At 42.4% G+C, this 16,629-nt stretch overlaps 1 protein-coding gene across 4 annotated transcripts in view; it reads right to left on the reverse strand.

Moving 5' to 3' along the window:
- GOPC (golgi associated PDZ and coiled-coil motif containing) overlaps positions 1–16,629 on the reverse strand; it is an 87,564-nt gene that overhangs the window by 14,246 nt on the left and 56,689 nt on the right. For all 4 annotated transcript variants that reach the window (XM_082249347.1, XM_082249346.1, XM_082249349.1 and 1 more), the window contains 2 exons: positions 7,872–8,047; positions 2,081–2,246 (listed from right to left, as the gene is read on the reverse strand). In XM_082249347.1, coding sequence (XP_082105473.1) covers positions 2,081–2,246; positions 7,872–8,047 — 342 coding nt within the window. The remainder of the gene's footprint in view (positions 1–2,080; positions 2,247–7,871; positions 8,048–16,629) is intronic.

The following is a 16,629-nucleotide window of genomic DNA, read 5'->3' on the forward strand; positions in this document are numbered from 1 at the left end:
ATTGTACATCCGGGGGGACTGAATACTAATTTAACATTCTCATGTTTCTTAGATGAGAGGCGATTCCATGTGCTACTTTGGGTGGTATGACGAGTGACGACAATATCAGCACGTTCTTGTAATGTGATCTTTCTTCAATAAAAAACAAGCTCAGACTTATTTGAAGATCCGTGGTGTGCTAGCAAATATTTAAACATATTAGAAGAGGAGGACCACGGCTGCTCTGTGCAAAATCATTGCATTGAGCAGGCAAGTATGACATGTTAATTTGTTTTTTTAATGGGATTTTTGACTTACCGTAAAATCCATTTCTCTGCGTTCATTGACTGACACAGCTTGTTAGGATTCTTGACAATTGGGACATCCCAAAGCAGTGTCAAACATTAGGGGTGGGACAACAAAAAATCCCAAGGCTAAATAGCCAAACAGGTAACAGCAGCTGAACAAAAACAAAAACTTGAGCCCCCCTGAACAATACACCCCCTAGAGAGGGAACAGACCTAAACAGCAGCCTGCAAAATCTTGCGGCCAAAGGAAGCATTCACAGATGTCAACACATCCACTTTACAGAATTTAGTGAAAGTGTGCACGAGGGCCAAGTGGCCACCTTGCAAACCTGCGTACTGACACCTGATGACGGAAGGCCCAAGAAGCACCAAGCGCCCGAGTAGAGTGCGCCGTGACAGGGAAAGGAGGAACCTGACCCTTGATTGAACAGGCCTGAGTCACCATCTGTCTGATCCATCTTGAAATAGTTGCAGAAGACACAGGCAGCCCTTTCCTTGGCTTATTCGTGAGCACAAAAAGGGTATCAGACTTCCGAAAAGCCTCCGTAGGTGCCAGATACACCCAAATCATCTGAACCCCATCCAGGGCATGCAACACAAATTCCTTAGGATGTTTGGGCCTGGGACATAGGGAAGGCAACACAATGTCTTCATTCAAATGGAAATGAGAGACTACTTTAGGAAGGAACGATAGACATGGGTGAAAACCCCCTTCTCTTGTGGACCACCAAGTAGGGGGTACGACAAGATAACACAGTCAGTTCTGACACCCTGTGAGCAGAGGTGATAGACACCAAAAAGGCAACCTTCTGGGACAGCGTAAGCAGGGGAATCTCCTGAAAATTTTCAAAGGGAGGCTTCTGGAGAACTGAAAGCACTAAGTTCAGTACTAGGCCAGTCCAGGACCACCAGAATGACCTTCTGCCTCGTGTATGTGCAAGATTGCTCAGCAAAAGCTTGGAGAGGAGGGAAAGCATAGATCAGGGATGGTACAGGCCCCATGGGGCCACTAGAGCATCCGCCAGAGGATCCAGTGACCATGCCACAAACCTCTGAATTTCTCTGTTTAGCCAGGACACCAACAGATCCACCTCAGAGGTGCCCCACCAGAGACATATCTGATGAAACACGTCCGGGTGAAGGGACCACTTCCCTTGGCCCAACGCCTGTCGACTGAGAAAATCCGCATGCCGGTTTTCCACTCCTTGAATGTGTTGTGCAGAGAGGGCTGGAACAAAGCGCTCTGCACACCAGAGAATGCCGGCTACTTCCAGGGCAGCCAACACACTTTTTGTTCTGCGCTGGTGATTGACATAAGCCACTGCAGTGGCATTGTGCGACTGAATCCGCACTGGAAGCCCCCCGGAGAGAATCCATCCAGTGATCCAGGCACAACCTGATCGCCCGGAGTTCCAGGACATTTATCGGTAGTCTGGACCGTTTCAGTGTCCAAACACCCCGAGCAGAGCTCCGACCCAGGACACCTCCTCACCTGGACAGACTGGCATCTGTGGTGATCACTCTCCAATACATAGCAGAGAAACAATTTACAAACATGTTCTACTTACCTGCTCTGTGCAGTAGGGATTTGCGCAGAGCAACTCTAACCAAGATCCCTAAATATGGGTGCAACATGTAAAATGCGCCTAACGGTGAACTTATCCTTCAAGATATTAGAGCCCAGTTGGGTGTATAACAAGGCAGTTTTAAAAGCAATAGAAAACCTCTAAAAACACAAAGGAAAGTATACAATAAATATATCAAGCATATTTTGTTAAATATAGCAAACTTGCATGTCCTGGAGGAGCTGGCAGAGGGCGCTTCAAATCATTTCTCCCTCGGCAGGCTCTGATAACGGTTTTATGTCTGTGTAAGTGAATTTCAGCTTCAAGCTGATTCCATAGCTTGTCATGTGCAGGACCCTTCATATCTCGACCAAGCAACTGAATTTGCTGGACCCTTGATGTAAATAGAGTAATAGAATTTAGTTACACAGCATGTAAATAACATTTTAAGTTGAACTTTTAAAGTGGTTGTAATTGGTTTAATTCTCTGCATGAAGGTTAAAAAGACCCTTCTGTGATTAGTCCTCCCCCAGCCTCGCCCTAAATACTTACCTAAACCTGGTCTCAATCCAGCATTGCTCTCTCCCCTCACTGGACATGAAGGCAGCCGCAGGAGCCATTGGCCACTGTCAATCAAATCCTGTAAGGAGGGAGCGTTGGACAAGGCCAAGCCCCATGTGGTAATGGACACACATACATCGTAAATATATTATATATATATATATATATATATATATATATATATATATATATATATATATATATATATATATATATATATATATAGCTATATACATACACATGTATATATACCCGCGCCAATGGATGTGGTAAGAATGATAAACTATGTGAAATAGTGATTATACGTGAGGTTGTTGCCCCTTTAAACGGTGTAGAGTTTTCAATCATATGTATGTGCAAGAAGGGCACTCCCACTATGAAAACCTAATATGTGTAAACAGTAGCATAAACTCATATATATATATATATATATATATATATATACACACACACACATACACACACACACACACACACACACACACACCAAAGTTCAAAAATCAATAGAAGCCCATCATATTGGTGAAAATGATTGCATTTCCATCATAATTAAGATGCCAAAGCGCCAAATGCTGTAAAAAAAATTGGTGGTGTAGTCTGTGCTCCACTCTGGTGTATCCACTCACTCACCAGCTGCCATAGACTCCCATAACAGAAGCCATGTGCGCTTTGCATAACATCTCAGATGCTGGGATTAGTAGTCCTCCAACAGAGCTCCTTCTTCCTGGATGCAGATTCCATTTATGTATAGTATAAAGTATAATGCCAGGAGACAGGAGGAATATATAGCGTAACTCAGTTTATTAAAAGGATACTAAAAAAAAAAAAACCCACAGTATTGCACTCACTTTTGCACAAGGTAAATCACGCATAAAAACTGGAAGTATGCCGTCACTTGCGCGTCACCAGCCGAATTTGACGCATTTGGGTTCCCCCCAGGACATTATCAAATGGCTTTGATAAGGTTCTGTGGGAGGAACAAAACATGTCAGAGGAACCGCGGGTGGGGATTTTAGATCCGGCTGGTGACGCAAGTGGTGGCATACTTCGAGTTTCCGGTTAAGGGAGTCTATGGCAGCTGGTTAATGAGTGGGCACACAGGAGGGCAGCACGGATTGCACCAATTTTGTTTACAGCATTTGGCACTTCAGCACTTTAATTATGAGGGAACTGCAATAATTTTCACCAATATGATGGATTTTTATTAATTTTTGAACTTTGATATTATATATAGAGTTAATGCTACTGTTTCCACATATTAGGTTTTCATAGTTGGAGCACCCTTTTTACACATATAAATGGACACACATAGCCTGGCTCAGGAGAGAACCCACACAAGTACCTTCATTGCAAGCGGCTTACTATGGGGGCGCAGAGAAGAAAGAAGGAGCCAAGAGTGCTGCTGGGGGATTGAAGAGGAGGAGATTTGGGGCTGCTCAGTGCAAAACATTGCACAGAGGAGCCAAGTACAGACGGTCCCCGGGTTACAAACATCCGACTTAGAGAGACAACAGGAAGTGAGGAGAAATCTAGCCCTAGGAAGGGAAATTCACTCCTGTAAGAGTTCTGATGGGAAAAGCTTCTCCAATGAAGCTTTATCATGAATTCTTGTTTCCAAAAAAAATAAAAAAATAAAATGTTCAAAATACAGTTGTAATAAGGAGAGAAAGTGAGGTGAAATCTTCAGAACAGAGGTAGAGACAGCAAAACAAATAGTACAGGGGTGTTACCTCTTCCCTATGCTATCCAAAAAACGTATTTCTTTGGCTAAAGCTAAACCTAAAAAATGTGCCTGTTCTGACTTACAAATTTGACTTAAGAACAAACCTACAGTCCCTATCTTGTGTGTAACCCAGGGACCGCCTGTATAACATTTTATTTTTATATTACACTGAACCTTTAGAATCATCATAAGCCTTTAATTTTACAAGCTTTAATTTCCACTTTATAGAGGTACTGCTGTAAAAATTAATATGTTGTGTACTTGCCACACCATCAGATTCTGCTATAAATCTAATCTGCCAGATCAACAAAATGTATGATCAGTGTAGGAAGTGAGTAAAGGTTAAAAAGTGTATTTAAACCCAAAAGCAATAAAATCATATATAATGCAGCTCACAATCCTTTTTTCCTTTATTTTGACCTGGTGATTCAGTCAGTAAGTCTGTGAGGAAGGTTTGACACTGCTGTGCTGCAGTTTGGCCGCAGCACAGGTGTACCACAGTGTGCCCATAATTTTGGTATAGGTTACTCGTGCTTTCCCATAGTCTTCAATTAGATTGCGTGTTTTTGGTGGGTTTTCTGAAAAGTCCTGAATGCTGCCATCTTTGGTGCGCTGTCAGAAAACACACCAAAAACACCCAAATAGAAGTCTATAGAAAAATGCTGGTAACCCAACTGAAAATCGCAGGTACACTGCGCTCATCTTGAACTGCAGCCAAACCGCAGGACAGCAGTGTGAAACCTCCCTTAGTTTTCAACTTCCTTTAAAGGCCAAGTTCACCTTTGGAAAATGTTATACGTTCCACCAGCTAAACCTATTAGTTGGGAGTTCGGCTTCAATTTGTTAGTTACTCAAGTCTAGGGCTTGACAAATTTTCTCTAAATCTAAGAGCCAACTAAAAATGTTAGAAGTTAGTTTTTTTTTTAACTAAACAAAGCTTTATTTTCAGTTACAAAACCCCTTCTCTTAATTTGCTCTGATGTGTATCTTTACAGATGCACAACACAGGTTTACACAGTGTTGTGGAATTTTTGTTAGGACATTTATCAGGATGTGTTTTATTTAGTTCGCTTTAGATTGGTTTGCTTGCATTACGCTCATCAGAGCGTGTACGGGCGAACCGGCATTGAGCAAAGACTACTGGTAGTGAAAACCTTCCCTCAGATGTGTAGACGCATTCACTCTACGTAGACATCTCCGCCGACAAACACTCCATGCGCTATGCATGGATCTGTTTGCCAGTATAGATCTATGTGTCAATATCATTTTGATATCTATCTATGAGTCAATATCATTTTGATATCTATCAGCCTTCATGAATGGATACAGGCTCAGGTCTTTGTACTCTGCTTGATCACCATAGTGGAAACCGCATGGCTCTTTCCCTGCAGATAGGATTATACTACTGTTCCCATAGACGTGAGGCTATAAGGCATTGTTCTCTAAAGCTTTGCTCAATGGGATTCACGCCAGAAGTAGTGGCAGGAATAAATGCACAAGTTTGAGCAGAGCAGTGTTCACGGTTCTACACGCTGGTTTCATTGTGTAGTAGCAGCAAGAAGACGCGTACACTGTTCTGCTTATTGACGATCATGTACTCCCCTTTCTATTGTATATTTTGAAAGTATACAAGTGTGCCATTGGCTGATTCTATTGGAGTAACTTGTGTCATGTGACTGTACATTTGGAACTGATTGGCTGATGTAGTATAGTCATCACTTCCTGCTTTGTCCCTTTTACTGTCATATAAAACGGAGCTCCCTGTCTTGGACAGGGTATTCTTGTGAGCATCCAAGGTGATAGCAGCCTTTGTCTGTATTCCTGGGTACTGCTGAGCGCGCTAAATTACCTTACACAAAAGAGCTGAGAATTGTGCTTAGCACAACAGGATTTATTGTGATTGGTGTAAATTAATATCCAAAAGTGCACTTCGCGCAACGGAGTTATTTGTGCATTGAGCGTATATTAATTTCCAAGACAACAGTTATGCCTCTTAGCTTCTGCCTATTAACCTTCTTGGGATCCCAAAGAAATTTGTACATTTAAAACCGCAATAAGCGATAGACCCTAGTCTTTGACTATCCCTCACTGCTATTACAGTTTTAAATGTACGAAGTTCTTAGGGATCCTAAGAAGCTTAAAGCATTTGTTACCCTAAAAAAAAAAAAAAAAAAGAAGGATACTGTCCTCTTAAAGCATGAACAACAGCACAGTGCTTGTGCTGTGTAATTTGGCCCCCTGTATGATATAAAAAGCCTGGCTGTTCCTGCCAGTTTCTGCCCTCCCCTCTGTAAACTGACCACAGTTAATCATTGCTGCTGAGCCCTGACACCGTGGTCCAAAGCTCCCCTGTCTCTCCTGTGTTCTCTCCCCCGTCCTCTTCCCCCCTCCCCTCCCTGCCTGTCAGCTCTGTGTGTGGGCCGCCACTCCCCACCCATTGTAGCATCGTTTCGAGCAGTTCAAACATTATTGCTCACAATCACTGCCAGCTCCACTGCTACTATAACCTATAGTATATACTTCATGCAGTTTTTTTAAAATTCATCTTCTAAATACCGTATTTATTCTACCCGATTAGCGGTCATGTGACTGCCTGCCGCTCTCTTCCTCCGATGTATACACTACAGAGGGAGGTCACGTGACCGCCCGGCAGATGTCACAGTGTAGTGTATACATCAGAAGTAGAGAGCGGCGGGCGGTCACATGATTGCTGATCAGGGAGAATAAAGAAGAGTATTTTGAAGATTAATTTAAAAAAACGGCATGCAGTATATACTACAGGTTATACTAGCAGAGGGGCTGGCAGTGATCGTGTGCACTGCCTTAATAACCCCTTTAATAGGCAAAAGCAGAGAGGCATGACTGTGTGTAAACCTGTGTCGTGCGGTCTGTGCAACTAAGTGTGCTGCAATTTGCTGCAATGTGTTTTATTTCATTGCAGCTTGATTGTATAACAACTTTGATGGGATTATTTAAAAGATAAATGAAGCAGTGCACAGGCAGGGGAAGTCAGTCTGATGACAACAGCATCTTCAGTTAGTGCCGGTTCACACTTGTGCGATTGCGAACATATGAGATTGCAATGCAAATTTGCAGTGCGAGTTTACCTTGCGTTTTTCAATAGTACCAGCGCGATTGTAATGAAAATTGATTGCGTTGATTATGTTAATTAAGCTCAGGAGGGGTGGAGCTGAGGGGAAAACTAAAACAAAAAATAAGAATTCGCACATATCTGAACTGATAATGCGAGTCAAGACCGATTTACATTGATGTCTATGGAGACTAAATTCGCAACGCAGCGCTGTAAACTCGCACAAGACCCTTTTTATCATCGCATTATATTCGCATCTGAATCGCAACGCATAGATGTGAACGGCCGTCGCGAATACAATGTATTTTGGGAATACATGCGAATTTAGACTTTTCATAACGCATCGCATTCGCAGTAAAATCGCACAAGTGTGAACCGGCACTTATATTACTCAGCACATCCTCCACCTGCAGACAGCACAACACAAAGTAGCAGAATCATTTCATGAGATGAGCAGAGTCCGGAGGATAGATACCGAGATCACGCACCCACTACACTGATCCTGTGTAATCAGAAGATTAGAGATGCGGTCCCAAAAATTTCTGCTTTGGGGTCCCAGTATGTATTTAGAGTATGGTGAACAAAAATTAGCAAAATACAGTTGTAGCACAACCCTAGTATCAAGTTGGGGGGGGCGCGCTTACCTTCCAGCCAGTTCTTTATCCAAGTACTTAGCAGCTAGCCTTGCTCCATACACCTCTGCCTGGAGTACAGCGATATGTCTGCGAAGAGCTTCATTTTCTTTTCTAAGCAATTTTACTTCTGCCTCCAGCTGTGCTTCCTTTACCTTCTCCTTCTTGTTGGCCTCCAGTTCTTTTTCCTGCATCATCACATTTAACAGTGAATGTTACAATGAGCCACAATGAAAAGCAATCTGTACTAGAAGTATGATGGCTGAACTGCTGACCATTACTTGTGAAAATGCATGTATGGCTGCCATGATGATTCAGTGGTTTACAATGCAGATAAGGTTTTCTGAGTTTCTTAATCTGCATGCCTGTTCTTAAAGCAGAACTCCAGCATTTCCTTCCCAAAACAGATTCATCGTGCATGTAAATGAATTACAACCCCGTCACATTTTATCTGTATACCTTACTTAGCTGTAAAAAGCAAGTTTGTGTGACATCACTCCTCCTGGCTGAATTTTAAAGTTCTCGGACTTCCTGTTTCCTTCCTTTACCAGTCATGATACTACATGTCCTATCATGCTTTGAGCCTCTAATTTCATGGCAGGCTATGGGAGTCACTTGTAGCAGTTCTGGGAGTTGATGTGAGTGGGTCTGAATGCAGATCACATTTCAGTCTGCAAAGCAGGTATAAAATGTGTAATTCCGGCCTTGCAGCATGCCAAAGAATAATGGCTTACTGCAAGTCTACAGAGGGAAAGCTATGGGAGATTATTATGAAGGCGTTTTCCTCATATGTAAATTAATCAGATCACAGAGAGCGAGGCTCTGGGAGGACAGGATTTGAGGGGTGGGACTCTCCCTGTTCACACTGGTCAGCATATTTAACTGGGCAGGATTGACTTTGAATTGTGATTCATTCAATCCTGTCCAGCAGCGCAGCTAGCTTTCAGAACAGGCTGTGTATGAAGGGTTTCCCTTTGAATGATGCTGTGATATGGGGGGGGGGGGACTTAGGTTTGGACTCTTATTGTAGGTGTGACTGGGCGGGATTGAATGCAACTTAGGGTGTATTCCATCCCACCCACCATCAGAGCTATCATTAGCACAGACTCTGAAAGACTACAGAGGGGTGTGTTCTAGGCTAGAGACTGAACAGGAAGTGGCTGTAAGGCCCTCAGTCTACATACAGACTATACAGAATGTCACATGGTACAAAGCCCCAACTAATACCAGAATATCAGAGGATCTGCAGACAACAGAGCAACATGGTACAGGGGTATGATCTATGCTGGGACCGATCATTTCATTCAGTTCTAGTAAAAAAAATGTTGGAGTTCAGCTTAAAAATCAGAATCAAGCAATTTCAGAAGGATAGCATCAATAGTCTCAGTTTCTTGAATGACACAAAAAAAATACATTGGTTTATTAAATAACGAAAGGCCTAGAGATGCCTAGCTAAATTTTTGTCTGTTTTGTGCTATGTGCGGAAATTGAGTCAGCTCTTATTACATAGATTGAATTTTGGCACCTGGCGGTGCAGGTTACACGGTCACAGCATTGCCAATCTGATGTTGCCCCATCTTACAGCATTTGTACCATAAAGTTTGAATCTATGGCCCCTGCATGGGCAACACAAGTTTATCTATCGTCTTGCTTCAGTGTTGGGTTTGTAGTACCGGTTTTGTGCATGAAAACTTTAATAAACCGGATTAAAAAAAAATACATTGGTAGAAAAAGTGACATGGGATCGGAAAAAAATCTTTGTAGTCTGTAGTTTCCCTTCAACATTTCTATTTTGCTATATTGCAAGTGATTGCCTGAGGCTCATTTATCAGTCTCCCAATACCACATAACTAGAATCCCAAATCAGGGCACAAAAAAAACAAAAGGCTTGAAATAACTCCCCCACACAGCAGGGGCTACATCCTAATTAAGTCTAAAACAGGGCTTGGCAAACCCCAGGTCGCCATGGCGACAAGAAGTTTCTGGGGTGCTGTCCGAATTCCCCAACCCCCCTGCTGTGTATCCCGGGCTCCGCTTGCCTATCTGCTGGCCTGGGACTAGCATAGTAGGTGTCGCCGAGTAGAGAGCTCTCCTCCCCTTCCAGTTGTTGTCCCTGTTCACAGTTTCCTTGGCCATCAAAGAATGTAATGCAGTGCGAGGTGAATTGCATTACATTCACTGGAGCACAGGGAAGACACGCAAGGTCTTTTATACCCTAGATGTCTAATTAACCACTTGCCGACCACCAGCCGCAGTTTTACTGCGGCAGGGAGGCTCGGCTGTGCAAATCGACGTAGGGGTAGGTCGGTTCGCGGGAGTGGTGCTGGGGGGGGGGGGGCAACGAGAGCGCGTCGCTGCACTCCAGCCCCCCACTAGGCAGCGGGGATGCTAATCCACGGGACCGGCGGCCACAATTGCAACCGGGCACCCGCGATCGCTCCCCGCTGAGAGAGAAGGACGGTCAGCTGACCGTTCTCTCTGAAATGATTACAGAGTGCCTATGATTCTTCTATATATGATCACAGGTCCCTATGATAATTTCACAAGTCCCTCCCCCCCCCACAGTTAGAAAGCACTCCCCATGGCTCACAATTATCCCCTTGATCACCCCTAGGGTTAACCCCTTCCCTGCCAGTGTCATTATTACAGTAACAGTGCATTTTTTTTAGCACTGATTACTGTAGTTATGTCACTGGTCCCCCCAAAAGTGTCAAAAATGGCAGTTAGGGGTCCAATCTCTCCACCGCAATTTCGCAGTTCCTCTAAAAATCGCCATTACTAGTAAAAAAATAAAAAATAAAATAAAAATTACTATATCTTTCCCCTAATTTTGGGCAAACCAATCAAAATACACTTATTGAGATTTTTGTTACCAAAAATATGTAGCAGAATACAAATTGGCCTAAAAGGATGAAAATCTTTTTTTTTTTTTTTTTGGGAATGTTATATAGCAGAATGTGAAAAATATTGTTTTTTTTTTCAGAATTGTTGCTCGTTTTTGGTTTAGAACGCAAAAAACATAAAAAAAAAAAAAAAATGCAGAGGTGATCAAATACCACCAAAAGAAAGGTCTATTTAGGGGGGGGGGGAATTCATTTTTTTTCAGTAGTATTTGCCGTTAAAGTAATGCAGTGCTAAATCGCAAAAAATGACCTGGTCATTAAGGGGACCAATCCTTCCAGTCCAGAACTGGTTAAAGACAACCTGTCAACCCCCCCCCCCCCCCCACACACACACACACAAAAAAAAAACACATTACATAATTTTGTTCCCTATGTGATGGATTTAATAAAGTTAGAAAGAAAGAAAAAAAAAAAAAAAAAAGTTTAAATTGTAAAAAATCCCCCCCCCCCCCCACAAAGATTGGGGCCTCCCCATCCCCACATATCTAAATGCACACTGCGGCGTGTCTATGCCTGAAAACGTTGATTTTGATACACGTTACATATCGCCGAGCACGCCAGAATGAGAAAAACATTTCTAGCATCAGACCACCTCCGTAACACCAAACTAATGACCTATAGAGGGTTTTAAAGCACCGCATATGAAAAATATAGGGTACTGACATGTTTAAAGGTTTAACATGTTGGGTATCTATTTACTTGTTGCAACCCCTGCTTTTATATTTTACCAAAAAATTTTGTAATTTATTGCGTTTTTGTGCCCCCTAAAATTAATGTTTAAATGTGTTTTGTACCATTGCAGTAATATCATAGGACATGAAAAATTAGACCTATTACTGCTGTATTCTCTAGGGTGAATAATATATAATGTTTGGGGGTTTTATGTAATCTTCAGGCCTAAAACAATTTTTTTTAATGTGTGCAAAAAAAATACAAAAAACTAAAAAAAACGGCTCTGGCTGTGAAAGGGTTAAAGGAGAAGTTCACCTTCGGGAACATGTTAGACCCCGTTCACATTAGGTTGCTCCGACTTAGGGGGCGACCTGTGAAGTCGCGTGCAGCGACTTGCACGGACTTCACATAATGGAAGTCAATGCAAGTCACCTCCAGGTCGCCCCCAAGTAGTACAGGACCCTTTTTCTAAGTCGGAGCGACTTGTGTCGCTCCTATTAGAACGGCTCCTGTACTACACAGTGGGAGCGACGGTGCACGACTTGTCAGGCTGACCAAGTCGCCTGACAAGTCGTACCAGTGTGAATGGACACTTAGACGTTCCACCTGTAAGATTTGTTTGTTTAAAAAAACTGGCTCCTAACTTTTTTAGCTGGCTCGCAGATTTCAAGCAAATTTGTCAAGCTCTGGTCTAAGAAGTTGCAGCAGGGACTGTATTACTTACCTACAGTGCTCTACAGCAGGCTCCATAGATATGTGCACCCCCTATGCCATTTGCTTGCTATGGCCACACTCCTGCTTCAACCAAGTACAATGCAGCGTTGCACTGTACTTGATGACCAAGGCCCAAAGTCCAGAGCTTTGGAGAGAGGAGGAGAATGCAGGAGCCTGCTGGTGTGTGGAATCATGTAAATAATACAGCCTTTTCTGCAACCCTACCCCACCTTTTTCAAGAATTGAACCTTTGTAGTGCAGTAAGGGGGCCACTTGCAAAGGTGTTTTTTTCCTGTTGTCCCAGGGACAGTCTTTAGGGCAATATTTCAGTTTCTTTATGGTCACTAAAAATAAATAATAGTTAGCATATTCCTCCTTCCACACAAACGAGGTGGATAGCGGAATCCCCCTGCAGGGACACTGCTTTCTGACAGCTGTGCCTGTCAGAATACATTGATCAGTGGCTGATCGTCCCTTAATTCTCAGACATTTATCTCCGACAAGGGTTGATTAAACGATTCTGGGGAGGCCACACACCAAAAGAAATTCTGCCAGTCCCTGCTGCACTAGCCAAATGTTGATCAGTGTATGGCCAGCTTTAGACTGAAAGCTCCTTGAGGGCAAAGACTAATGTGATTGTACAATAAATGAAGATCTGCATGAATTAATTAGCACAATATAAATACCAGTAACAAATGCTAATATTTACTCGATCCCAGTTTTCGATAACACCCAAGTACCACAGCATTAGCGGTGACTAATAATGACATGAAGACAATTCATATGACAAAATAAAAATAAATAAAAACTAAGGTTGCCGGCTAAAATTACACTAGATACACGTCCTTAATCTAATGCAAACTACTAACCCGGATAACATAAAACTTGTAAAACCTGTAAGAAAAAAAAAAAAGTACACAAGTGTGTGTCTACTGCAAAAAAAAAAAAAAAAAAAAAAAATATTTATATTATATATATATATATATATATATATATATATATATATATATATATATATATATATATATATATATATATATATATATATATATATATATAAAACCCCTTGTCGTAAAGCTGAACTGACTTTGATTTTTTGTTTCTTGGGCAGGTGGAAACAAACTTTCCGGATTGACTTAGAAATTAGATGAGGCAATACACGCTGATTATGATGTAAAAGTCATAAATGTCAAGTAAACAGACATGATACAACGGTTATTAGTACAACCACATAAAACCACTGCAATCAATTAGTCAATTGTGAGTTTTAAAGTGATTCGGTCATTATTTAATTCTAAAAAAACAAAAAAAAAACACACATATCTGTCTCACTGCCTGCCCCGTTGAATATAAGCTGGCTACATAGATCTTCAGCTTCAAGTAAATTTCTGGCACTGCAGTAATCTGGTAACCCATTGTGCGGTTTCTTCTAAAGCACCGTTGGTCGCTACTGTGTCTTGCAATGACATATGGATCAGCAGAGGAAACCAAAGCAACACATTAGGGGGTGGCAGCACCAGGCATTCATGTAAGTTTTGAATAGTGAACACTTTTTAACTTTCCGGTTAAATATTGAGAAGTTTGAAGGCAAAGGCAGTGGAACAGGCAAGCATTAAAAGGTTTTCTTTTCAGTAATGCCATTATTTTACCTTTTCACAATAATGACAGAGTCACTTTAATTTACACGGTTGTTGTTTAGCTGTGCTCCTTAATAGTTTTCAGCTCTTTACAGCACCATCTATGGTAGTAATGCAAAGAGATACACTAGACATTAGATTATGAACTAAAAAAGGGGCTAAGTTACAAATGATAAGAAATCATCTAATAATCATGTCACAACACAAGGCCATTTCACGTGGCCCTCGCACCTCTCCTACAGCTGCGGCAACCCCCTTGTCTCTGCCCCCACCTTGTCTATGTAGTCGGCAGCAGAGAGGACTGAACTCCTTTGCCAGATCCTGCACTCCCCTGTGCTGCTGCAGAGAAGCTCATTTTTGCCCATCCCCTCCCTTTTCAGCAGTCCACAGCAGAGAGGAGGGCAGAACTCCTCCTACAGATCCTGCACCTCTCTGTGCAGTCGCACCACCTTGCTTTTTGCCTCCCCAGGTCTCAGCATTCAGCAGACTCTGGAAGCAGACTCCAGCCCTCCTCTGGTTTTCCAGACCCTGCATTTCTTCCCAGATCCACCCGCATCTTCTTCCTGGCAGCAGCACAAGGTAAGGGGGTGCATTGTGATGCAAGGAAGGGTGGGTGACTCGACTACTGATGGTGGGGGGGTTCTTGACATCTCATGTAGGGTGTAAGGGGGTGTGGGGTGCTCTGGACATCTAATCCTAAAGAAATAACTGGCCCTTTGAGGGCAACAATAATGCTGATGCGGCCTGCAATGAAATGGAGTTTGACACCCCTGACCTAAAATAAAGATATTTCAGACCTGCACTATCTGCACAATAGGACAAAAAGGATCATCAGCTGAGTCAAACTTTGAAGGAAACTTTAGAGAACAGCCTGGTCATGGATGTGAGAAAAAAAAAAAACAACTTTGTTCATTGCCTGGCAACAGTTCTATTTAAAAACCTTTTAATACATTCAACTATTTACATATTCTTAAACATCAACATTACTTCAACCACTTCAGCGCCGGAAGGTTTTTATCCCCTTCATGACCAGGGCATTTTTTGCTATTTGGCACTGCGCTACTTTAAATTGGTTGTAAAGTCTCAAACACACTCGCTACTTTAAATTGGTTGTAAAGTCTCAAACACACTCTCATTATCCATTTTCTTATATAGCAATAGTAATGAGTGTGTTTATCTTTTTTTCTGCAAAAGTACCCATCTAAAAATACCTTTAGATAAGAGTGCAGTCACATGATTCAGTCTGCTCTCACTTCTGAGCAGAGGGACTCCAATGGAAGGGCTTTTATTCCTCTCTCACTCTGACCTTGTGAAAACTAGTTTGTTTCTTCTCATCTGCATTATAAAAGAGTGGCAAGAAGGAGCAGCTGCCAGGGGAATAGCACTGCTCTATCTAGGCAGGAGAGGGGAGGGGTGGGAAGGAGATCAATTCTCACAAACTATGGAAGAGACAGGTGGGGGGGGGGGGTATGCAGAGACGCTGAGGAGAGTGCTGGATGAAGGAGGCTCGTAATCGAACCACACTAGCAGAGATCAGCAGCCATGATAAAACATGGCCAATTTAAACAAGAAAAGACAGGAACAGGCAGGATCGGCCAGGTATTGTACAACATAGAAAGGGACAATAACCATGGCAAAAGCAATGTGCTATATCATGTTTTTTCACACAAATTGGGCATTCTTTTGGTGGTATTCATTAACCACTTGGTACTTGTTTTTAATTTTATAAATTAACGTTCTGCTATAAAAACGTATCCAATAGAAAAATAAAAATTTAAAAAACAAAATCAAATTTCTTCATAATTTGCCAAAAATTGGATTTTTGACTTACTATAAAAGCCATTTCTCTGATGTTCATTGACAGACACAGTTCCTGATTTTCTTAACCATTGGGTTATACTGCTCCCTACAGGAGAACACTAGGCAGAAAAAAAGTCCCAGGGGGTATACTCCCTCTCTCTGCTATAGGTACTCAGTTTTGTTACAAGTAGCATCAGAAGAATTATAACTCCACAGAGGGGTTGGTTATGTGTCCGTCAATGAACATCAGAAAAATTGATTTTACGGTAAGTGAAAAATCCCATTTTCTCTTTCGTTCATTGACGGGACATGACAAAGCAGTGTTAAACATGAAGGGTGGGAACAGCGAAAAAGAAATTCCCAAGGCTAACTATACACAAACAGGTAAACAGGAGCTCAACCAAAACAACTGGAGCTCAATTGAAAAAAAAAAAAAAAAATACACCCTGAAAGAGGACCAGGTTCTCTAAACAGCAGTTTTCAAAACCCTGTGGCCAAAGACACATCTGCAGTTACCAACACATCCACTTCATAGAACTTTGCAAAAGTGTGATGCGACTACCAGGTGGCGGCCTTGCAGACCTGCGTCACTAACGCCTGATCACGGAAGGCCCAGGAGGCACTAAGCGCCCAAGTGCGCCTTGAAGGGAACGGAGAAAGCTGACCCCTGATGGGATAGGCCTGAATCACCGTCTGTCTGATCCATCTGGAAATGGTCGTAGAGGAAGCAGACAACCCTTCCCGAGGCCCATCCGTGAGCACAAATAGCGAGTCTGACTTCCTAAAAGACTCCGTAGCTGCCAGGTACACATAATTTGCCCAGACCACATCCAAGGCATGCAAGGCAATTTCCTTTGGATCTTTTGGCCTAAGACACAGGGAAGGCAACACAATGTCTTTATACAAATGAAAATCAGAGACAACCTTTGGAAGGAATAACGGACAGGGACGAATAACCACCTTACCTCTGTGAACCACCAAGTAAGGTGAACGACAGGATAACGCCGCAAATTCCGACACCCTTTGCAGAGGTGATAGCCACCA

This window comes from Pelophylax lessonae (genome assembly GCF_965119305.1).
Source record: "Pelophylax lessonae genome assembly, chromosome: 3".
In the NCBI taxonomy this organism is placed as follows: Eukaryota; Metazoa; Chordata; class Amphibia; order Anura; family Ranidae; genus Pelophylax; species Pelophylax lessonae.